General features: G+C 33.9%; 1 protein-coding gene across 2 annotated transcripts in view; it reads left to right on the forward strand.

Annotated features, from left to right (window-relative positions):
* The window catches only part of LOC129230075 (septin-7-like), an 84,769-nt gene that overhangs the window by 13,890 nt on the left and 44,363 nt on the right, over window positions 1-26,516 (forward strand). For both annotated transcript variants that reach the window (XM_054864464.1, XM_054864465.1), the window contains exon 2: window positions 25,005-25,264. In XM_054864464.1, coding sequence (XP_054720439.1) covers window positions 25,009-25,264 — 256 coding nt within the window. In that variant the 5' untranslated portion in view covers window positions 25,005-25,008. The remainder of the gene's footprint in view (window positions 1-25,004; window positions 25,265-26,516) is intronic.

Raw genomic sequence — 26,516 nt, forward strand, 5'->3', positions numbered from 1 at the left:
CTTCATGTTATTGTATGGTTTTGTAATTAAGACTGAATGAAAATATAATTTTTGTGATATTTCTATAGTTTAATACATGCGAAGGACTTCGACTAATGCTAAGTGGAAAGTCAAAATTAGAACCGTAAAGCTTAAACATGTCAATGGTTTGAAAACAATACACAGTTATATTCACATACACAAACTCGTACGTATGAATACACTTACATTAAAGAGAAATATTAAAGACTTATAAATTCTCATATGAGATAAGGATGCTCTTTCTTAACTTAGTTGGTCACATGATCGATAAAAGATCCTCACCTATTTGTGATTTGTCATGAAATAATATACATCGATAGATATGTTACTAAGTGTGTAATAGTTTTTATTTTTCTTAAATTCAAAGTTAAAACCAATTTGTTAATTGTAGGATTATATTAAGTGCTGAAAATGTGATATTTTCGCTTATAATTTCGGTTGATGAGTAAAGTTTTATTACAAGTTCCCTCACACGAATGAACAATAACATGCTAGATGGATATTTGAAAGCTTGAGTAGATGATTTGTAAGTATCTTAAACATTATTATTATTATTTATAATGCATGTGTGTTAATTAATACTTAGAGTGCGAAGAGTAAATGGTTAAGTGCTATTGGTTATTAATACTAAGAGTAAAGTGATATTGAGTTTTAAATTTAATTAAATCATTTCGTTTAAAGATTCAGTTGAAAAAATTTTATTTTGTAAGTTTGAAAATTTTTGAAAAAAAAAAAATAGTTTTGCGAAAAATAAAAAAGATTGAAAAGAAAAAAAATAATATGTTACAAAAATATTATTATTATTATTATTTTGATTTGAAAAAAATATTTTTGCGGAAAAATTTATTGTTGTAAGAATAAAAATTTATTTTTATATGATTGAAAAAAAAAATTGATTTTTTTTTTTAATTAGTGGAAAAATATTACAAGTTTGAGAAATTATTTTTTAAAAACATTTTATATGATTAAAGAAAACAAAAATTTTTGATTTCATTTTCTAAGTAGAAAAATATTACAAGTTTGAAAAAATACTGTTTTGAATCAAAAATCTGTTTTTGAAAGAAATATTCTTACAAGCTGGAAATTTTTTTATATAAGTTTGAAATGAAAAAGAAATTAATTCGAAACTACGAATTAAAATCTAAAATTTTGTTTGGAAAACCAGACATCAGGCTATTGCCGATCTATGTGCTTGATATTTGAGAAACGTGAACTAATTTTAATTGGTCAGAAACAGTGACATCACTTGAAAGACGTAGGCCAGGTGGTGAATAATACTCGCACGTGGGGTTTGTAATCTGTTATCGGTAAAGGGGTAGATAGCAATATTGATAAAGTCATTTTCTCAATTCGCCTCGGTGAGTGTGGACGATGGGAAGTTCTTTGGGATTATTGGAGTTTTTTTTTCAACAGCCGCGTTGATTTGTGATTTCACGGCATGCCTTCTGCAAATCGACGATGGGCAAACAGCCGTATGCAGCGATTTCAAATAAAACATGCATGTAGTTGTAATTTGTGAGATTGAGTTATAATTAACAATCCACTTATTACAATTTCATTCACTGTTTTTAAATAACTTCGCGATAGCTGGTACTTGAGGGATTTCACCCCAAAAAGGTTAGTCTTTTGTACTTAATTTTAGTCAGTATTTAGCTATAACTTAATTTGTCAAAATTTAGATTAAGTTTCTTAATTTAACGTATAGCTGTCCATTTGAATGTATCGTTCGAAAAGGATAAAGACTAAAATAAATGATATCGATTTTGTTAAAGAAATTAGTTGTTAAAGTAAAATATTATTGGGAAAATGAAATAGTCAAAGTGATTCTAATTCATGAATGTTGAAAATTTTGTTTTATTCTAACAAGAGTGCTTGTATGAAAAAAAAAAAAATAATAATAAAGTAAAACACTATGCGATAAAATGACTAAGTTAAATACTAATCAAAAAATAATTAATAGAGTTGATTAAATAAAATGTGATAAATTAAATGAAACTCTTGAAAAGCATATAAAGTGATGAAATGTAACTTGAGTGCGAAATTTGCTTACTTTAAAAAAAATTAAATAAGTTGATTTTTTTAAAATCGTGAAAGTTTCTTAATGATAAGTGTTAATTACTACTAAGAGTAAATTGATTGCAAGTTTTTAAAATAAATTAGTTGGATGAAAATTGTAGACCTGATAATGTTTCGAAAAATTTGTGGGTTCGATTCCTGTTACTAATTGTGAAAAATTTCTAAGTTTAAAAATAACGGGAAAAAAAAACGATAAAGTAAAAACAAGCAAGAAAATGATTAAGTTAAATACTAAGCGATAAAAATGACTAAGTTAAATACTAATCAAAAATAATTAATAGAGTTGATTAAATAAAATGTGATAAATTAAATGAAACTCTTGAAAAGCATATGTAGTGATGAAATGTAACTTGAGTGCGAAATTTGCTTACTGGAAAAAATTAAATAAGTTGATTTTTAAAATCCATGAAAATTTCTTAATGATAAGTGATTATTAATGCTAAGAGTAAATTGATTCCAAGTTTTGAAATGAATTTCAGTAGAAATTATTTTTCGGTAAGTCTATTTTTAAAATTTTGCTGACATGAAGTTTTGATACTCGACTTATAATTTTAACATTTCTCGGGTTCTTCATTGATGTTTAACTTTTTTATGTGATGTGTTTTATTTTACCGTAGGTAAAAATAATTAAATAAAAGTGAAATTTATAAATTGTAATGAAAATTCTGTTAATGAAATTAGTTGGTTGTAAAGTAATATTTTGGAAAAGCTGTAATGAATGATAAATAGTAAAACGCAGTAAGTAAAATAGTAAAGTATGGTAAAGTAAAATAAATTAGTCAGAGGGGATTTAATTCATGAAAGTTGAAAATTTTGTTTTATTCCATCAAGAGTGTTTGCATGAAAAATAAATAAAGGAAAATATGATTAACTTAAATATCGATGATAAAAAATAATTATTAGAGTTAATTAAATGAAATGCGATAAATTAAATGAAACTCATGAAAAGCATATGTAGTGATAAAATATAACTTGAGTGGGAAATTTGGTTACAGTAAAAAATTATTTAAGAAGATAATTTTTAAAATTCATGAAAATATTTGATAGTGATAAGTGTTAATTAATACGAAGAGTAAATTGATTGTAGATTTTGGAAAATTAAATGGATAAATGTATAAAAATAATAACGTATGTGATAATGTAAAATAATAATAATGAAAAAGAATCAAAGACGATTAAATGAATCTAAATCGTAAATGAGTTGCTATTTTAGTAAACTCAAACTAGAGTGAAAAGCATTTTAGTAGGAACATGTTAAAATCTCTTGTGCTAAGAAAAATAAATAACTTTTAAGCATAATTTTGTAACTGGAATAAATGTATGATAAAATGATTAAGTTAAGTATTAATGAAAAAGTAATTATTAGAGTTAATTAAATGGAATGTGATAAATTCAATGAAACTCTTGAAACGTATATGCAGTGATGAAATGTAACTTGAGTGCGAAATTTGCTTACTGGAAAAAATTAATTAAGTTGATTTTTTAAAATCCGTAAAAATTTGTTAATGATAAGTGTTAATTACTACTAAGAGTAAATTGATTGCAAGTTTGACATGATTGCAAAAATTGTAGACCTGATAATGTTTCGAAAAAATTTGAGGTTTCAATTCCAGTCACTAATTGCGTAAAATTTCTAAGTTTAAAAATATCGGAAAAAAAACGATAAAGTAAAAACAAGCGGGAAAATGATCAAACTCTAAAATATACTAAAAAAATCGAAATCACGAAAAAATAATCTAAGTCTGAAATGCTTGAAATTAGTTAAAGACTAAAAAGCTAAGAAAATAGTTAAAGACTGAAAATAATTGAAAAACGCTAAAATAGTGAAAAAAAAATCAAAGTGCTAAATGACAGGAAAAAACGTTAAAGTTCAAAATGTATGAAAGAATATTTAAGTTAATTATTTCTTAGAAAATTTAACAAATAAGAAAAAATATTTTGTTTTATGAAAGTCAAAAAAAAAAAAATTAGTTAAGAAAATTATTTCTTCGAAATTTTTACAAGTTAGAAAAATTATTTGTAAATTTGACAAAGAAAAAAGAAATTAGTTAAGAAAATTTAACAAGTTAGAAAAAATAAAAAGGATAAAGTTTGAAATGCATGAAAAAGAAAATCAAAGTTTAAAATATATTTCAAGTCCACAAAGCATTGAAATAAATCTAAAATCTCGAATGGGTTGTATTTAAATAAATCTTTACTTAAGTGAAAACTTTGTTATTATGAAAAATAATAATAATAATGATGATAGTTTCAATTATGAGCTGAAATTCAGTTAATGATATGCCATGATTAGTACTAAAGAGTAAATTAACTGATGGTTTTAAAATTAATTTAATATTCGTTGTCATGGTACAGATTCACATTAAGACTGAAAGAGTAATGAAAAATATAGCATAGTGGTTAGCATACGTTTTTGCTAACTCAAAGTTTGGGTGTTCGATTCCCAACTTCAACACTCTGTAAAAATAATAATAAATTAATTCGTAGAAATAAAAAAAAAATAAAAATAAACCTCTCAATAGATGGCGCCATGAACGTTAAACACCGCATAAGTTAAAGCATAGCAACAGGTGTTGCCAACCGAAAACTAAAAACTCTGGTTGTCATGACAACAAGTGTTGCCATTCCAAAACCGAAACTCAAACAAGTGTTGCCATCCAAAAAGTAAAAACTTTGTGGATACCATGACAACAAGTTCAAAATATTCTAAGTCCGAAAACGCGGGAAAAATATCTAAAACGCGGGAAAAACCCTCGTCACCTTCTACGGGTTCTCGCGGCGGCCCCGGTCGTGGGGAGGGTCAACCCCAAGGTCGGGAGGGGGTGGGGAGGAAGTGGAGGAGGCGGTGGGAGGAAGAGTGGGAGGGGGAGGCGGATTGCAGATGCATACTACCGCCACCGCCTCCTGTTGCAGAACTCTCATTATTCCCCTACTATCAGCGCGCTCAAAATGTCCCTAGCGAAAACAAGGGATCTTCGGCGGAAGGCTGCCCATTCGCGCCCTGTGACGTAGGTTCGTGACGTTTCAGAAGAGCGCACTTTTGCGCGTGGATTTTTAAAAATTCATTAAAAATCAACCACGGTGTTTTAAAATTCGGCGATGGTGAATTTTTTAGTTTTGAGGGTCAATTAACAATATCCAATAGCCGAAATATGAACATTTAATAGGTTGCAACTTCCCTATTAAAGAATTATGACTTTTTCTTTTTGGAAAGAAGTCTTGGTGAGAAAGCTACGGCTCCGTTTGCATAACAGAAAAATATTGGTTTTTTTCTGGAATAAAAACTGTTTGATATTATTACTATTACGATAGATCACAAATTTAAATGTCATTCCTAATTTCTTAATGCTAAAGGCACTGAAAATAGCAATTCCCCTATAGATTTTTCATTGCTGTTGCGTAGTGATTTAAATGTCCTTACGAGTTTGAAGATCTTTTAACTTTAGGAACGTGGGTTGTTGGTTGCTATGGACCTCAAGTTCTTCCATCACCCCATTATTTCATGCTCTGAATTCGTTTCTAAAAGGTGACTTTATCGCATGAAGAACTTGAATAAAGGTCATTTGGGACAAATCAGTAATAAAATATTGGACATAGTAAAAAGGAATCGCACTCTTAAAATACTCTCCGTGATAAGAACCAAAGTAAATGAACAAAATTTCATTTTATTAACCATCCATCAATAACGCAAATCAAATAGAGCCTTTGCGGATGAGTTCATCAATGCAGTCTATATGTTCTGATTGGCTAAAAACATGACCCCCACATTTTACACTGTGCCTTCTTGCCAATCATGTCCGTGGGACCCTTTCCAGTTTCGTCAAGTACAATACATATTTATAAATTATTCCGAGCCCCATCTCCTCCGAAGTCCCCATGCTGCTGTACCTCTTAGTATATGTACCCCATGTAGAGGCCATACCATGACTGAAAGACAGCTTCATTTTTTAGCTCATACGTTTCAACCATGACAACTTTGGTTAGCTCTGTGAGTTGAAAATAGATACGATGACAATCTGTCCTTTAAATTTTTTTTTTCATCTGATTTTTTAACCTCCTGGTTTTATACTCGATCTAGTTTTGTTGAAGTCTGGTATACGATGGAACAATCAATATTCTGGGCTAGCACAAGCCACTTCTTTTTTTTTTCTTCTTCTTCTTTTTCTCCCGACGGCAGTCAGTGTCGTACGTGCGATAAAAAGTAATAATTTCTATGTGCCTTATGGGGCTGCTGGCAGTGAAAACGCCTTCGTTGCTCGTTAGAGTTGCCCTTGACTCCATGGGCGGTAATGTTTAGACTTTCAGGTCCAATTACCAGTTGGAAAGATTGCATCATTTTCACGATTGGGACTTATCTATGATCGCTGTTGTTATCGCATCGAAGAAGTGTGGCGGATGTGAAATTCTTATTCCATGGTCTGGTCTTGGTCTTGTAAAGACATGTTTTCAAATGTCTGATTAGGAGATTATCATTTACTTCTTCAGTTTTCGATAAATTTTGAGATCTTAGAATGATTCACGTGTTTGTCGTTTTTAAATATCATTCTAAGTTGTGTTTTTATCCTATTGCAAGAGGGGAAGGGACATATTGTTTGATCCATTAATGCATACACATTGAAAAAACATTTGAAATTAAATAATAATAATAATAAAATGTAACAAAGACAGCTTTGATAGGCAGACATGTTACTATACATCCTAAGAGTTCTGGCGTGACACAACAAATATCAATTTGGTGTTTTTATTATTTGGCTCTCCTGAGCAATCAAAAATGGATTCGTGAATCGCTTGCCCTGCCAGGAACTTTTCTAGCTTAATCTCATACTGTTACTCACACTACATAATGAGTACGCTTGCCATATTTCTGAAAAGTTCAACCGGGACACCGGAATACCCCTCCCCCCCCGCGTCGCTAGTATTCAAATGGGTACAATTTTTGGAGTGTTTTATAGGGCAGTTTTATTCTTAATGCTGTGAATACATGGTATGGTTACTAGTTATGAACATAAAACAGGGGTAATAAAAAGTGACATAAGCAGATAAAATTGGAATATTTCACCTCCGAGTTGTAAATATTTACAGTTTATTTTAAATAGAAAAAACATTTTGAATGAGGAATAAAAAACACTTTTCATTTTAATCTTTTTTGGCTTTAATGTTGCTAAAAATCATCACAAGCTAATCCGGTATTAATTTTTTAAGTCAATATCACAAATGATAAAGTAATTATCCAAAAAATCCTTCATAGTTATGTATCTTTAGATCTTTTTGGTTTATTTGTAATCAAATTAATTTTTTCCCGGAACGTGAAGTAAACCGGCTGGAACACCGGTAATTTGTCTGAAAACCGGACTCTTCCGGTGGAGGTCTGGCAAGCCTAATGAGGGCTTTTTTTTCGTCATTTACTCCCAATTTTAGTGATTTTATTCTGTGCTTTGTGCACAAAGGTCGGTATCCCTGATCGGTATGAAAACCTTGTCCTGTTTTAACTTTTTATCATCAGACTCTCCGATGGTGGTTAAAAATAGTAAAGTTCCAAAAACGAGTTAGGGGAAGAGAGGTTTAGGGCTTTCATCTGGAAATGTTTCGAAATCGAAGTCCTAAACACTTGTGATCACTATTTGTAGACCAGGATATGTATAGTAAAGGGTAAGTCACAAATCCCTCCCTTGAAAAGTTTCTAGATTTGCCACTATCTAGAATGACCAGTATTGGGCTTCCACGACACGAGTATGAATGTCTCACATCGCTTTAAGAGCAGAGGCTGCAGAGTGCTTCAAAAAGGCATCAGAAGGGTGTTATAATTTTTTTTTTAAAGGGCCATTGATAAGCTTTTCATTTAAAAGTTTTCCGGGGAGGGGAGCGGGGGGAGGGCGGCAAAGGATAAAAGCAAAATTCATGCATAAATTCATTATTGCATTTGTTTTCAAAATCCAAGGGGGGGGGGGAGCTTATTGCTCTAATGACTGGCCTGACTACTGCATACTGCTATCTACCTACCAAAGAGACATTGTGGCATTTCTGACTGCACACTAGAGTGGTCCTGAAATACAATCTGAGCGTTTTCATGCTTGCCACTTTCTTCACGGCCACTTGAACAATGTGAAACTCGAGAACTTTTTCCTTTGTGTCGAAAGAAAATCCGATTTATTCGCTCAACGTGCACCTGTAGTCGATGGTGCGAAATTTTATGCCCGCCATACAAAATGCTGAAAGGAAAAACCTCATGAATATGGAAGAAGAAATAAAAGTGGAGGACCTTGAAACTTGCTCAGCGCACTCAGCGTCCACCCAATCCGTCAGTTGGCATTACTTGCTCGTTTCATCACCAGACGTCGAATAAATCTGTTAGCGCCCTGTTTTCTTTCCGTAATTGATTACATCCAGTTTCTTCCGTGCTCGACCTCATAGGGTCCCATCTTGGGTAGTACCCCCCCCCCCCTCCCATCCTTTCTATCGGCAATGAGTCATTACTTCCGCCCGATGGTCTGCGGTGTCTTCCTTTTTAGAACATGGCGAACTGATTTTGCCAGATTCGATGGAATTTTCTTTTTCGGAAGATATATTTGTATGTGTTTACGTTCGGTGTCAAAGGGTTTTGTAGCAGTTGAGAAGTTTTGATGTTAACCTTATGGTTCGATGTAGATCATCGCTTTTTCAATTAGGTTATGATGGAGAAGATGCTATCGCGTGAGATAATTCTGGTATATTTTCCCCCTTTACTCTTTAAAGAGTTGCCGTTTTGGTTGTGTTGTTGATTCTTCTAATGAATATGAAATGCTTAGTTCATCGATCCTCACCTCGCGAGGATACAAGAAGGGAATATGCTCCTTTCTGGAGATTTTGCAGCACATTTTCTCTTGAATGAAATGTAATTAAACGCTGGTTTTATTTCTTCCTTTTCTGCAAAAGCACTTATTTTCGTGAGCCCGTCGCAATCGCAAAAATTTTAAGCAACACGAAATATTTCTACTTAATGTATCATGCAATCGAGTTTCAGTTCTATTTATTTCAAACTCGCGAAATCACCGATATCTTCACTTTCGTGAAAATTACAACACGCGAAAACAAAAGCTTTTGCTGAAATCATTGTTTTCCATTGAACTAGCTTAAACTATGTTTAGTTGGCAAATTTATTAAAATTTTAGTAAATACAACCTCCCCCCCCCCCGTTTGGAAGAAGTCTTTTTGCACCGTGTCATGTTACTGGTCATCGTTGGTGCCAACCTTTCAAAATTTCAGGTGGAATGAGATATTGGACTCTGAGGCGCGATCAGAGTTTTTTTTTTTACCTGAGGGTTTTTATGAACAATTTTAAATTTAACTGTTTCCCTGTTTGTCCTCGTTTGTATGTATATATGTATGTCTGTATCAAGGGGGATTTTGGAGCGGGGTTCCGTTATTGCTTTTCTGGAAAGATAAATTCTCCTTTCAAGGAAAAATATTCACGTCTCAGATTCATTTGTTCCTCATGGAAAATTTACGAATTCACCCCTGGTATGTGTGAATGATATGAAATCAAGATTAACCCCCATCCTCCAGCGCCCCACGCTCTGCATCTGGTGTCTGATTTTATTATGAGCTACGGAGTTTGTGGTTTCTTACGTCATACAGGTTTTTACAGAAAATTTCTCAAAGTAATATTTCACTGCTATTGCTTTGTTCGTAAATTAAATTTTTCGTTTTTCGTGTGGAAGAAACCAAAGCCCATATCCACAAGGGATGGAAAAACACTTTTACCCAAGTTCAAATAAAAAACATCGAACACGTGTTATTGTTTACAAACAAATGGCTTGAAATCAGGCAGAGTCGGTAAATGTTAGACCCTAGTGGAGGAAAACTGCCGTTTGAGACCAAGATATTATCCTTTTAAAGATACGGAACATTGTTTTTTGAAATTGCAATACTCTTGCTCTTCCGTTACGTTTGCACTTAGTCAATTTGCAGAACAGCTATTGTTTGTTTTTATGTGCTTGTTCCTTGTTCACATGCTAGGATTCTTAATGTAACTTGAAACCAAAGATTCTGTAAGTAAACTCGCAACACTACCTTCGGCAGAAGGGGGGGGGGGTGAAACCCCCTTCCAACAATCGACAATATTATCCGTTCCCACTATTTTCAAATACTTTACGAACAAAAAGTAAACGAGTTCAGTACTCTTTTGAATTCATTATTTTTTTTTCTAAAAGTAAATATTTGAAATACTACTTCTTTTTATTGCTTATGAAATCAATTTCTAACGTTTATGTTCTAAATAGGTGCCCTATTCCTGACAGGGGCGTGCACAGGGGGAAGGGGGGAAGGGACACCTGTTGGCCCGAGCCTGGAGGGTGCCCTAGATTGTTTAAATGAGGGGTAAAATATATTTTGGGACGTAGGAGTAAACAATATGTAGGGAGGCCCGTAAAAACCATTCGTGTCGGACCCCCAAAATTTAAAATTTTTTAAAAATGATCTACAAAATTGTGAAGATTAAAATAATTTGTACAATTTTTTCAAAAGAATCCCTGATACTTAAATTAGATTTTCTGTGTTTCAATCTCGTTTGATTAACCTTATGTTAAAATCAAACAAAAGCTTCACCGAAAATTGTTGTGTCTGAAGTTTGTCCTTTTGTATCCTGCACTGCAAGTATTTCAATTATTTTGTTAGTTGGAAGTTATTTTGGCCTCTATCACTTTCAGTCGGCTTATTATAGTTCTTATTCAAACGATTATTTTATTTTTAAAAGTATTTCTTTTTTTGGTCCGGAAATTGTTAGTACGTTTTGTTTTTGAGAAAATATTAATTTTCAATCAATTTCACTTATTTTTTTTATTTATTTTCAAAATAAAACATGTGTTTCAATGGTCAACTACCCTTCCCACCTCCGAGTTCGTATTTGAATTTGATTCTAAGTCGGCTAAAGTCTAATAAGCTGTAAATACATGTCTTACTACTATTATATATGCGAATGTTTGTCTGTATGGATGGATGTTTGTTACTCTTTCACGCAAAAACTACTGAATGGATTTTAATGAAACTTTGCAATATTATAGCTTACGCATCAGAATAACACATAGGGTAGTTTTCGTCCCGTTATGGGGGGCAAAACCCCCCCTAGAGAGTAATAAAACACGATTTTCATACAAATTCTCTAATATGGGGATGAAAAAATGCTTGCACATACTAACATTTTATGTCCATCGAAAGCTCTAATTTTTCTTCTGAAGATGGCACCTGTTCAAAATTTCTTAGTAGAATAAAAAACGAGTTATAAGCTTTTTAGTTCCATGTTCGAAGGCTTTCCTCAAGTAAATACAGTGTTTAGTGTATCATATCAACTCCCCGTCGATAGCTACAATAAATTGTTGTATCGTTGAATATTTTTGCTTTTCGTCTGACTGTTCAAGGATTTTCTCAAGTTAAATCTTAAATAACATTTTCGCACAAGATTAGCAAATAATAAATAGATTTGGCTGATTATTTTCCGTTTTAATGTAACTTTAATGCAATTAATGGGTTTATATATTTATTTTTGTTCATTGGACACTAACTCATTATCATAGCGATCAGCAGGAATCTTGCAAATTCTTTTTGCGGACAGATTTCAATAGCTAAGGCAGATTTTTTCAACTGTCGCTGTTTTTGAAGCTAAAGACTACGTAATACTGTTTCTCGGTTTTCACCATGTAACCAAAATATCGCCATTAAAAGAATCTTTAAAACTTTAGTCAAAATGTAAATAATCCGCCACAACTAAAATAAGCAAATCCATAAGCAGCACAAAAACTTCCATTAATTTGTCTTTCCGCGCAATTTCAAACAATCGCCAAATTTTACTTCGTATTTTGGAAAAATTTCGGATGAAAATGTTTACTGTCCAGCTCCAGCTTAGACTACAATGTTCAATTAAAAATATAATAACAATAACTGATAAATCTTTTTCAACATGTGAAGTTTAATTTCATATTTTGGAAATTCCTCAAAATTTATGTATGCTCAAATGTCGTTTTTTCGTTTCTATAAGAAAACTATTTTGTTCTTCCCCCATACTTATTGCCATTTTACTTTTATGTGTAAGAACAAGCTCGCTTTTTAATCATGTCAAAGCGGTATGTTTTGAGTTCTTTCAGTTAAAGCAGAAAACGAAGGAAAGTAGCGATTGTTTCTCATAACTATTACTGACCCAGGCAACGCCGGGTATTTTTGCTAGTATTATTATAAATTTAGTATGTTTGTGCATTCAATACATTGTATGAAAGCAAAAATAAATAGTACAACAGTTGTACATATTTTTTTCTGAAATACGTCTTAAAAAATGCATCTTTAAACAAGAAACTAGTCCTTAAAAAGTAAAATGAACTCCTGCAAAACTCATTAAAAAATCCTTACTTATAATTTTCAAAGTTAAGTATGAACCCTGTTTCTGTGCACGCTCCTGATTCCTGGCCTATTTGGTACTATTTATCGACACCCAAGCAATTTCAGAAATTTTTTCCACTCATAACAGTCGCTTCATTCATAAGGGGGGGGGGATCAATCTTCAGGGGGCATGATCCCCCTAGAATGGCAGTCTGTATCCTCCCCTGCGCTACACCCTCACTTTAAATTGATTTAGATATGCGGTTTTTAGTGACACTTTTCCCGAATATCGGAAACTCATTTTGGAATACAGTGAGTGCCGCTTATATGAATTACCTCTGTTCTAAACAATTTTGATTCCATAAAGCGGCAAATTCAATAAAGCTAAATTTTGTTCTTTTTTTGGCAATTTGATTCAATAAAGCGGTTGATTCAATTCACTACTGATTCAATTAACCGACGTCTACCGTATTTAAGTACACTTACATTATTGATATTGATTAAACATTGCGAAGGAAAATCAGCAACTCGACTCAATGATGGATCCGGACTAAAAGACCCCGAAGAGGATACAAAATGCGGATGAGAAATGTTTTACATAGTTCTGTAATACACAAAGCCCCCCCCCCCCCAAATGCCTTGCGTCGACCCACAAACCTGTAAATCCGCCACTGACTCAAGATTATTAGTTTGTTTTTTTACTTGTTGCCTTTTGGCTCAGATTTTCTATCTTCTATCATACTATTGATTGAATCTGGCTGAATTCATTTTACCCACCTACTTTCAAAATAAAAAGGATCAAAAAACAGGAAGAAAAAGAATTGTATAAAGCTGTGTGTTTTTTAACGTAAGTTAAAAAGTCCTTAAATTTATGAAATCTATCCCATGATAAGTTTCCGCTGCTACTTTTCTTTGGTATGCGCCATGCAGTGATGCAACAAGTACTAAAAAAACTCGCGTTCCTTCTCCGCAGACAATACAGTTGTTCTACTTGGTTGAGCATTTATTTTTTCAACCTTTTGAATGGAATTTTCCAAAACTTGCTGTTTCCTAATGTCCTCTTGTTTTATTTAAATTAGTCGAATGTTGTATTTAACTTAGTTCGCCTCGGGGTGTGGAGTTGGCATAAACCTATGAATGTTTTATCTTTACAGAGAATTGGAATATTGCATGTTATTTTTAGTTTTTGTGGTTTGTTTTGAAATTATTTTCTGTTCCAACTCAGTTAAAGCTGGTTAGTTTTACAAATAGTTGTGCTTGACTGAAATTGAAGTATGCTCGGTAGTGTGGTAAAAATTGGAATTGCACAACTATCAATCGTCAAGGCCGGATTAAGATAATCGAGGAGGGGGGGGGGGTATGGTTGGGCAAAACCGTTTGGGGCCCTTTGCCCCCCTTTTTAAACGCAAACTTTCACGAAAACTGGGGGGGACGACGACGTGATTTTCGGGGTGCTGTTGTGCTGAACCACTCATTCAAAATATTTGTTGGTGCGCAGAGCATCTCAAGCCTTAAGTAAGCAGAAGAAAGGGGAAATGCTCTGAGGAGGAAACTTTAATTTTCTTCTTCCTTTTTTCTGAAAAATAGACAACTATCAATTTTTATCATTTGGGGGCCCTGAAAATCGGGAGTGATAGGCCCTGTTGATATTATTTGGTTGGTATTTGATAACATTCGACGATTCTCTTCATATTGAGTCAACTTATCAGCTGTTCAGGAAATGTACTGGCAGTCGGCTCGGCTAAATAAAACTCAGCGCGTTTGTATTATTTCCGCTGGAAGTTATTTTCGCAAAAACTTCTTATGGCTATTAATTCTTCTCACATACTAAATTTTGTTCATTGTTCACATTTTGAAGTTCATTAATATTTTCCGAACTAGAAAATCGCTGGTCAAGGTATGACGGGTGAAAATTGCTTCTACATTTGAACAAAGCAATTGCCTGTTTGGTGATTGATATATTGATAATTGACATTTGTACCCTAACTCCCAGTGGGTTAACTCTAAACTCCAGTAGATAGCGTTAAGTATTGAACATTTTTTCATTTCTTCATTCCCCTAAAATGACAGTCTTACCAGGAAAAAAAAAGAGAGAGAGAGATACATTTATCTGTCACTAGAACGAAGTATTTTTTTAATTTAAATCTATGGAAACTAACCAGTATTTTAAAACTAATAATTACGTCTTAATTTACGCGGTTTTGCTTTACGCCGCATATCCGTAGAAAGTAACCTCCGCGTAAAACGAGGGTCTACAGAATTTAAATTTATGCAGAGCAAAAATGACACTTTTTTCAATATTGCTGCAATGTGTTCATAAAAGCAACAATAATAATTAAATCACTTGAGTTAGCATTAAAATGTATGCATTTTTGTTTTAGAATGTGATTATATTTCATTAAATTGTATAATGCACGTAATTAAGAAAATATGTCAGTCAACTTTATATAACTCGAAGCCTTATGACTTGAATGTTTTTTTTTATCTCGAAAGTTTTCATTGAGTCATCAAACTCTTGAGAATGCTGTGAATACTTCACATAATTCGAAATTTTTAGCCGGTCCCTTGGGACTTCGAGTTATTGAGAGTTCGCAACAGTATTTAATGCCGTTCTGATGGTAAATTCATAATGTATGAATTTACCTTTCAGAACATTTTTGGTCAAATAATTTTCGTTGCAGAAAATCAGGAAGTATTTAGCTTTGGGACCGCTGACATTTAAGTAATTATTGGTAACTTGACTTATTAAAAACAGCAGTTAGGCGTATAATTTCGGCTCTGTACAAATGTTCCATAGCTTTCTTGTCCCGTGGACTGTCTACCTATTTTTTTTTCTTCTGATTTTCAGATTCTTTTATAGGGGTCCAAAAGAAACGGTCTGGGGAAATGTAGCAATTTTTATTTCATCAACAAAACTGTGAAACGAAAGATAAAAGTTTCAGCCAAGCCTTTCTAAAAAAGTCGGATGAAAGCAAATCATGTGAAATATCACGTGACAGCAAATGCGTCTCAATTTTTGGGTTACTGTGAGTCCCCCCCCCCCCCAAATTCCTTATTCGGCAAATTAGGAGACAATATTGCAAAATCGAAACTGTTTTCTTTTCTTTTTATTTTTTTAATTTTTTTAATGATTCTTAATGTTCCTTTTCAATAGATGAAATGTGTGCATGCTCGCATTTTATCATTCGGCAAGATGATAATTTCAGTCTCCAAATCAAGAGTTTTTCTTTTTCCCAAAGCCCCCCCCCCCCCTGTAGTTCTGGGCGCCACTGCATTCAATTAAAACTTTTAAGAATCATTTCCTATGAAAAATAATTTTCTTTTGCTGTCCTGAAAAATTTCGCTGAATTCTTCAATATTTCATAGCTGGGGAAGTTCGTAGCTCTGGTTGTCAAATGTTTTTAAGTTGTTGAGAAATGCACTAAGAATACTTCGTACACAAGTTTATTAAACGTATTTAATTGATATAAATCAGCCTACATACTCATTATGTAAATTACTACCTTAGTACATTGATTTTTTTTTTTCGTTTGTTAACAACCAGCTCAAATAGTATTCAGTCTCGTGGGCCTCTGGTTAAATCTCATGGACTCCAGTGCACTATAACCTCGGTACTTAAATACTTCTGCCATCAGTCAAAAGTACTACTTTTAATTACTGAAGTTGATAGAATGAGCAAAAAATTACATGGAGCGAGGAAAATCTTTTATTTTCGAAACGTTTATTTTTTTTTTTAAATGTCCGATTTTGCAAGAAGGCTTGGTGTTTATGACGTTACTAGTGATGAACTTTGGCGCGTATTCCACTGGCGCGCTGAATGCCTACGCTTGCAGTCTACCGCGTTTCCACGTTATGATAATTCAGAAGCGAATTAAATATTGCTCTCTTCGCTTGCTATCAACCATATTGTTGCCAATACATGTGAGTAAAGATGCGAATTAAATATTGCGCTCTGCGCTAATGGCATCCGTGAAGCTAATGGCATCAGTGAATATCTTTTTATCACTTGTGATGTCATGTGCAGAAGCGTAATTGAATCTGCGCACCTATTAAAGTAACTTTTCAAAGATATTAAACTTTTGCCAAATTATTTAAAAAATTCTCAGATCCAATATTTTTAAGCATGCTCTCTCAGAAAAAAATGCTTTGAAAATTTTGGAAACGACCCTATTGTTCTTTTGTTGATATGGACCATTTTTTGGTCTAAATAGGTTGACCATTTTGGGCCACGTTGGAATCCACTGATTCAGATAAAGAAAAACAAGAACCTTACCAGTGTGGGCAATCGCAAATCATAATTTCACGGTTTAGAATGCAAACCTATTTTTAAACTTTTAAGGATTAGTCCGTGGGAAAATATGTCATCCAATTGTGAATAACTCCTTTTTTTTAGTAAACTTCACTGCATCTAATTTGCCACGGTAGCTTATCCAAAAGACCTTATTACTTCTGTTTCTAAAATAAACGTTAGGAGAAGAATTTGAGACGGTCATTACAATCAGACTGCTGTCGCATTAACGATGAAATATAAACTTTTGTTCCTCTGAAACTACTTTTTTGAAGGTTGATGGTTTTTCTTTTTCTTGCGTAATATTTAACTAGCCATAAAAAATGCTACTTTGTGACAGCAAAATCATATATATCTTCGCTTTTCAGCCGCAGCCAAAACAACTTAGGAACGCCATTGATCTGTGGACGCTACCATTGTGGAATAACTTCAACTTGCTCATCTGCTAGGGACTGCGAATTAGTGTGCCTTCAACCGTGACTGATGCTTTGTTAACTTTTATTCGAGAGATTATCTTCGGCTTCATCTAAATTTATGTCATCAGAAATATTTTAATTGCCGAGGGTAGCAAATTGTTTGCCTCTTCCACATAACTTATTTGTTATGAACGTGTTAGAAATTTGAAAACACGTTAGCGAAATGTTCTCGTTGAAAATGGCGTGGATGTAGGTTAGCCTCGGGCTGGTTGCTTCATTCAAATTACTAGTCTAAATTAATTTTGTGATTCCTAAATTGTAAACTAAGATAGTTAAATACTTCTCCGCAGTAATTGCTTGTCCATTATTCTTACTTTGGATTAAGTCGTAAGAATTCTTTTTTTAGTTTAATGTATTTACTATCCAGAAAAAAATCACCAGAAGTTGAAATAATCTAAGAAAAAATAAATTCATTTTTTTTTAAATAATGAAGGTTGTGCACTCATTTACATAAAGTAAATAATTTTAAATATTAGGATTTGAAGATTCGTTTATTGTAATACTAGATTTTACCCGTGGCTTCGCTCACGTTGATGTAGTTTTTTTTCAATCGATTCAAGTTAATGGTCAACACAGGCAGAGGTCAAATACTTACCAAAAAAAAATTATTAAATAAAAACAAAAACCTCGACTGCGTAAAAACCAAAAAAACTAAAAAGAAAAATGTATAAGCACAGTAGTTGAAGAATTATTAATTACTACTGAATAACTACACCGTTGAAATAGTTTTATAACCGTACACAGATAAGACAAATCATAAAATCAAAAGCAGAATAGAAGGATCAACAGTCGGGACGCATTCCTTTCTGATTCAAGGAACCCCGTAAAATTTGAATGAGCACCGACTATTGATCTTTCTATTCTGCTTTTGTATTGATGATTTGTCTTATCTGTGTACAGTTATAAAACTATTTCAACGGTGTAGCTATTCAGTAGTCTTCTTTATCTTTACTAATAATAAAGCTGAAAGTCTCTCTGTCCGGAGGATGTCTGGATGTCTGTAGGATGTCTGTGACGCGCATAGCGCCTAAACCGTTCGGCCGATTTTCATGAAATTTGGCACAAAGTTAGTATGTAGCAATGGGGGTGTGCACCTCGAAGCGATTTTTCGAAAATTCGATGTGGTTCTTTTTCTATTCCAATTTTAGGAACAAAAATATCATAAGATGAACGAGTAAATTACGAAATTATCATAACGTGGAACCGTAACATGGGCACAAGCCAATTGGCGAGATACGAAATTATCATAACGTGGAACCGTAAGATAGGTACAAGCCAACTGGCGAGAAAATTCACCATACATTATCTTTATCTTTATTATTACTAATAATAAAGCTGAAAGTATCTCTGTCCGGAGGATGTCTGAATGTCTGTAGGATGTCTGTGACGCGCATAGCGCCTAAACCGTTCCGCCGATTTTTATGAAATTTGGCACAAAGTTAGTATATAGCATGGGGGTGTGCACCTCGAAGCGATTTTTCGAAAATTCGATGTGGTTCTTTTTCTATTCCAATTTTAAGAAAAAAAAATATCATAAGATGAACGAGTAAATTACGAAATTATCCTAACGTGGAACCGTAAGATGGGTGCAAGCCAACTGGCGAGAAAATTCACCATACATTATTTGTAAATATACAGGCGAACCAAAACACCTTTTGATTTTTCTATTACGGGCAAAGCCGTGCGGGTATCACTAGTACTTAATAACATTCTAAACAACTGGGCTTATACATTTTTCTTTTTCTTTTTTTTTTTTTTTTATTTTTACGCAGTCGGGTTTTTTGTTTTTATTTGATATTTTTTTTATTTTACACTTTTCAGTTATTTTTTTAATAAAAGCATTTTGTTAAGCAAAAAACTTAAAAACATTTTGTGTTTATCTCTTCGTTAGATATCAGAGTGATAGGATTCACCAGTTTTAAGGTTTTGTGGGTAAATGTTCGAAAAAATTCCCTCGAAAATCGTGCTTTTTCCCCCTAACTTTAATTTATCATTTTTTTTTTCAAAACCACATGTATGTACATTAGCTTATACATTTGTTTTCATTTAATAATTTTTTATTTTACACTTTTTAGTTACTTTTCATTGACTTAGTTTTAATGATTATAAGACGGTACATTTCGCAATTTTGCCATTTCATTGAAAGAGTTTGTTTGTATCGTGAGGTTTATTAAGTAACTTGCGGTGGTCTAAACTACTGATAATTAGTCCCTCTAGGGACCTAACTAGGCTTAAAGCTACATGTGCTTGACCGTCGGCAAAAATGCACAGCTATATGAACAGCCTGTATAACTCATGATGACGCGAAATCGGAAACGTCCGTCAGTCAAATCTTTCTCGCAAAACTAAAAAAGCCTGTCAAGAAAGTACACTTCACGAAATTCAGTCCCTTTAAAATGTTATTAAATTTACGTTAGTCGTTTTGGGATACCTTAGATGAGGCTCCCCCTCCCTATCCCCCCTTCCCCCCACTGTGTGTTACTGATTTTCATCGAAGAGATAGTGTCGCTAAATACTGAGATACTTCTGGTGATTATAAAATGATGCTGCCCGAAATGTTTCCAATAAATAGCAAAAATTTGGCAATTGTTTGAAATTGTGCTCAAAGACAAATTAATGGACGTTTCTGTGCTGTTTATGGATTTGCTTAATTTAGTTGGCGAATTATTTTACGTGTTAACAAATTTAAAGAAAGAGATATTAAAGAAATGGCGATATTTGGTTACATGGTAAAAACCGAGAAACAGTATTGCGTAGTCTAAAGCTTCGAAAACAGCGATAGTTGAAAAAAATGCCAAATGTCTTAGCTATTGAAATGATCCCACAAAAAAAAAAAAAAAAAGGCTAGATTCCTGCTGATCGACCCAGTCAACACAAATAAATAAATAAAAAAAAAACCATTAATTGCCTTAAAATGGAAAATAATCAGCCAAATCAATATATTATTTGCCAATCTTGTGCAAAAATCTTACTTCAAGATTTGACTTGAAAAAAGCCTTGAACAGTCACGAAAAGCAAAGATAGTCATAACTCGTTTTTTATTCTACTTAGAAATTTCGAACAGGTGCCATCTTCAGCAGAAAAATCAGAGCTTTTAATGGACATATAATGTTAATGTGTGCGAGTATTTTTTCATCCCCGTATTAGAGAATTTATACGAAAATTGTGTTTTATTGCCCCCTCAAAGGGGTTTTGCCCCCCATAACGGGACGAAAACTACCCTATGTGTTATTCTGATGCATAAGCTATATTATTGTAAAATTTCATCAAAATCTGTTTAGTAGTTTTTGCTTGAAAGAGTAACAAACATCCATACAGACAAACTTTCTCATATGTAATAGTAGTAAGATATATGTAGAGGAAAACGGATTCTTACTTTTAACCATAAAACTATCTATGGTAGGTGTGCCCTCTCCCTCCTAAGAGCGAAAGCGCATCCCCCTAAATATCGCGAAGACCCCTCCCAAGAACAAGAGCTCCCCCCCCCTTCAAAAAAAAAGAAAACCCTCAAAACGACCCTTCTGAAAATTTCAATCATGCAGTCTTCACCATGACGCTCCCCCCCCCTGTCTTGGCGACATTTTTCGCTCGCAAAACTTTTCCCCCCGTAATTTTAATAATCTTTAGTGCAAGTAATAGACTTTAAATTTGTTCTTCCGAAGCAAAAAATCACTGCCGGAGCTGCATTTGTCATGGCACAACAGCACGTCCTTTGTTGACCTCTACTCATAATCCATCTTCAAGCAATAGATTCGGCAATCAGAGTTCAGCGACGCGACTTTTAGACGACCACAAGAGCTTCATAATGGCGCAATTTTTTCATCATATAAGTTACTGCTAAATTTATAACTCCCCCAAGTTTGACCTCTGCTTTCGAACAAGCAAGAAAAACTTTGTCCACAAGAGGTAAAGAGAAAGAAGGAAAAAAAAAAAAAGAGTCCATTGACATACCCTGAATAACTGCGTAACAGCTGTAGCGGAACAAGATCTTGTTAATGGGGTGCCATGACACAAGCGTTCTATTCTTGTTCTCAAGTGTCATCATCGAATCTAACCCCGTACAAGGCCTCAAAAAGACTACTGAATGGCACAAAATTCTTTGTTTTGGGATAAGGAGTTGTCTACCGAGATATCAATCAGTCGTCACTTATTTAGAGCCCTTTTTTGGTTATCATGGCTCTGGGCGCGAACTATTAGAGGTTGCTCCCCAGCTTTCGATTCGTTTATCATTTGTTCAAAAGCCATGTGTCAAGACTTTTGTTTATGTGGTGATAAACTGCTGTGACAGTATTTTTGCCTCTCCTGGTCGTTTCCAATTCCAGCTGTGTTTTTGCGAAGAATTTTAATCTCTTTTGGGCTTTTTGAACGAGTTTTGAAAATAATGGGTACGTAAAAAATTACAATTAAATACAAATACAATACAAATGTGACGACCAGCAACAGGTTCTTGGCCCAGCTAGGCTGGTTCTAGTCAATTTATTAGTCCTCAAAATTAACGAACCATTAAAGAGAGGTATGATTCGTTAATCGGAATATTGAAGCTATAAATAAGTTACTGATTTGGGAGATATTTCGATGATTGAGATTTATCGCCAAAGTTAGAAAAATAGTTGTTTTATTTTGCCAAACTAAAATGCAGGGGGATTAATAATCAAAGCTATGATTTTAAAAACTCTAACAACTTTAAAAGTAATGGTCATGATGATTTGATATTTCCACCAGAACGATCGAAAAGCCATCGGATTTTGTTTAGTGAAGGGAAAAAATGGTTCCAAAACGTGCCGTCAAGGTAGTGTGAAGGATCAGTCCTAAATGAATTCTTCAAACACGGAAATGTTGTCAGCTAAATGAGTACAACAAATTCCAAGGAATTTTAGAAAAAAATTTAATGGAAAAGACAAGATCACGTATTTACAGCGAAAACTGATTGTGAAAAGAGAAAAAGATGAACCTTATGAAACAAACTCCTTACGGATGATTAACTCATTAGCTGTGAAAATTGGTCTCCACTTACCTTCACATCATAACGTAGGGTATCTGTGCTGGTTCTATGAATTTCGTGCACATGCCATTAGAAAACCTCCACAACAGGGTTGTGAACGGACAGTACCATCTATATAAGAAACAATTCTTTTCTTTCACCAAACGAAATTCGAGGACCTTACGATCGCCCTGGTGAAATATCAAGTCATTCTGTCTAGTAGTTTAAAAATTGACTTTAATTATAGTTACCCTGAACATTCGTGCATTGTCGATATCAAAAGTTTGGCTACAATTGATCTCGGCTACGAAATTATTCCTCCGAATTGTTTATCTTACAGCCGTGATGCCCAACTACTGCCAGTAGGCTAATGCAGCCCACGCAGCCGACCCGCGTGGCTTGCTGTTTTGTTCAAGTTGTGTTACGTATCAACAGAATACTTCATCCTTTTAGAAACCAACGCCCCCTTAATTCCCTTAACACAAAATGCTTGTCGCTTTCTCGATTTTAATATAGAGCTAAATGAGCTTAAATCGATAGAACGAGGATAAGTAAATTTTGGTACACCTGCCATTGCCACCTATCGGAGGGTATTAGAAATTATTAGCGATGATCACAATTGGTTAATTTCTAAATTTAAATTTTGAAATTAACAATTTGATTTAAATGCTTGGATCCGTCGCCATAGCAATGCCATCCTTGTATTGCCGTCAGGTTGCGTTGAAATGAGGTGTACCGGTGGAGGTTCACTTTTTGAGGCTAATGTGATAGGCATTTAGTATTAAGGAAGCGTTGCTTTTATTTTCACATTCTTGAATTTATCTCAAAGTTTTGAAGTTACTGGTGAAAAATTAATATAATTTTAAGGAGCTGATACTGTAACTCTCTCATAGATTTTTCTCAATAGTTGAAGGGGATTTTATTGCAACTGAATTAGTACCTTCTGGATCGTTATATGTACTTTTTGTGCTTTCACCACCGATACGAATTCGCCACCAAGCGATAAGAGCTTTCAAGTAGCTTCAGAACAAAATGAGTTTTTATCTGCTACGAAGAAATACTTAAATCATGTATGAATCCTCTCTTTGTTTACGTTTTTTTTTTTTTCGCGACGTTTCGTTTCAAGGACCACGTTATGTAAAAGCTGTGCAGTGTAGTTAATTAGTTTTCATTGGTTTTTGAATTGCTTAAGTTAGTAGTACAAGTAATGTAGTCTGTTTTCTGGAGTTGGCGTGATTTCTATTTTTGTTGATTTCTCAATGCACACGCATTTTGAGAGGAATTATCAAACTTGGGACAAGACAAAAGGCGAAAAAATTTCCAATTGCTAAAAACGCTGTTGCCGTTTTTGCACCTCATACTTTTTTTCCCACATTTAATGGAACTTTTTTCGTTTGTTAAATACTTGTTGCGCATTTTATTTGGAGGATTTTTTTTTTTTTAATTTTGAGAGCTTGATTTAATTATTTACCGGAATTTTTTTCCATGTAATGCAACTTTTAACCCTTAATGGCTTATTTTGTGGATAAAATAAACATTAAAAATTTTAATTTCAGTAATACTCTTGCCTTCTACAGCGTTTGACAAGCAGGTAGGCTCTTTGTTTCGATTAGTTTGATGAAATATTTTGAAGACTCGCCAAGTGCTGCACTTAAATTCCTCTTTGTTCTCCCTTGATGACAATTCAAAGTTTTCACATTAACTTTAGGAAGGGGAAAGGTTCTAGCTTTGCATAAAGTGTGAAAATTTCTATTGCAATCGTTACATGTATTATAATCCTTACATTTATGTAAATTACTATACTAGGGCTGGTAAAGTTAAATCAAGTTTTCTGCGGGGCAATCCCTCTCATCTCTAAACTCCTATTGCTGTGCGCCTGGGTCTCTTGCTTGGATATTGTAAAAAGACTGGGAATAGTTTTGCAGCACTTACCCAGCCAGAATTTTCTCCTTGAAGGCAGGGTTGCCTACCTGATTGGCTTGGCACAGACTGCAAAATTGAAATTCTTAGGGGGGGGGGTATTTTTTGGGGGGCTTCTGATTTGGGAGGTCTTGGTGTAATTAGGAGGGGAGTGTGCCTTTGTTCTTGGGGGGGGGGGGGTTGAAGGGGTTTGATGGGCACCCTCTGTTGACAGAGTAGGGTTTGGGTCATCATCAAATGTAGAACATGTCAAATTTGCAAAAATGTTTTCCCCTGCTGAAATAGCTGTTGCCATTTTTGCACCTTATACTTTAATTTTACATATTTAAGTAATTTTTTCATGTTAGTTAATGACTTGTTTTTGTTTATTTAGCGGATAATTTTATATTTTAATGACTTATGTAATTATTTGGTATTTCTTTTTTCTTGTTTAATGGCTTGTTTTGTTCTAAAATGAAACATTACATTTTAAATATTCGCAAAATTGGTTTTGGCAAGATGTGACAAGCAGATAAAGGCTTGGTATTGATTAGTTTGGCGAAATATATTGGAAATGTGCCAAATGTTCCAAGTTTTTTTATTTCCATTTTTTCTTGGGGAGCGGAGAATCGTAAAAGGTATAACATTTTGTATGTAAGAAATGCTATGCCCCCCCCCCATAGGGGAAATCCTGGCTGCACTGCAGAATACATGTATATGTGTATTTATTAATCTAAGATAGGCAATATGGCTCAATACCAAAGGCTTCAGATGTTTCACCACATCTCTCTGCTTCTCATTATCCGTTAGGAATAGATTTTCAGAGGGGCAGGATGTGATAATTATTTTCGTGAAACATATTTGTGACACCAGAATTTTTTTAAATGTCTTTTTCTAACAATTTGTTCCTTTCTTGCAGCTAAATGCAAAGAGGGATCTGTTTTTATCGGCATGACGCGTCCACAGTTAATTCCACGGTAGCTGCTCCAGCCGTTCCTTCCCCTCTCAGCATCAATTCCAACTCATCATCCAAAGAATCATTGTCAAGCAAAGAGGGAGACAGAATGAAGGACATGCTGCCCAAGGACATAGAGGGCTATGTTGGATTTGCCAACTTACCAAATCAGGTGTACCGCAAGGCTGTCAAGCGTGGCTTTGAGTTTACCCTCATGGTTGTTGGTAAGTTCAATGGAAAATTGTTACCAACATCAGTTTTTCTCTGCCTGCTTTATTTATTTTTATTTTTCTATACCTGTGGGCCTTGAATTTCATGCAAATATTATTGATACAGTGCTTCCACATCTGTGCCAAATGCACCAAACTGCACCAAAACACTTATTCTGTGTCCTGCTTCAAAATAATTGTTTTTGAAAATTTGAGGCAATAAGAAGCTAATAATGGGTGTGAGTGAACTTTTTTCAAGTTTAGAGTAAAATGTGTGCTAAATTAAAATTTTTGGTTGGTTGTCATGGAATAGTTTTTATTAATTGTGCTGTACAGCAGCACCTACCATTGCTATCTTTTTCCCCAAAACAGATGACAATTTTTCTACCTAGCTACAGTAGAGTCTTGAAAGTTCGAGGTTCCATTTAATCTGAGGTGTTTCATTTACATTTTTAGTTACATTTTTTAGTAGCTAAAAAATGATTTTCTTTAAAAATCTGAAAATAGCAACCTTTTACTACTGTAAAACTTTTAACTACTTACAGTAAACAATAATACATTGAGAGGTTGGTTTCAACAACACTCCCTTAGTGGCACAAAATGTTCATTGAATACAAGATATGTATCAAGAGATGCCTTGGAGATAATAACTTAATAGGTAAAATCGATTTTTTTTTTGCCACAAAGAATGTGTTAAAATACCTTTTGGAATATTTTATTGCAATCAAAAAAGGGGATACACAATTTAATGCGAAATTTAAACTTTTTACAACAACTGTCATGACAAATCTCGTCAAAATGGATTTGGGCAGTCAAAATGCATGTTTTGGTTGCCTACAAATTCGCAAATATATGGACATTGTGAAAAACTAAAGTCAAACTTTGTTTGGACTTAGTTAAAAGGTAAATTAATGTTGAAGTCTGTGTGACGAATTTTTCGTGAAGACAATACTTCCTCTTATTTGTTCAAGGAAGTGTTGAAAAGGGCTCCTCGTCATGTCATCCAAATAGCATAAATTTGCTTATCTGGTAAAATTTTCTGGATAATCCGAGGTTTCAGTAATCTGAGGTGACAGGAGCCCCAATTGCCTTGGATTTTCGCGACTCTACTCTATTTCCAAATGTTTAGTTTTGGCACTTTCACTAGTTTGCTCCTAGGTACTTCAATTATGTACGATATTGTATGCCGTTAGGTTCAAATCAAGCAAATTGTTAAGTTTTTTTGAGCAGTCATGAATTGCTAAATGGTCCTCACTTGGTTGAAGTT

This window comes from Uloborus diversus, chromosome 9 (assembly GCF_026930045.1).
Source record: "Uloborus diversus isolate 005 chromosome 9, Udiv.v.3.1, whole genome shotgun sequence".
Lineage (NCBI taxonomy): Eukaryota > Metazoa > Arthropoda > Arachnida > Araneae > Uloboridae > Uloborus > Uloborus diversus.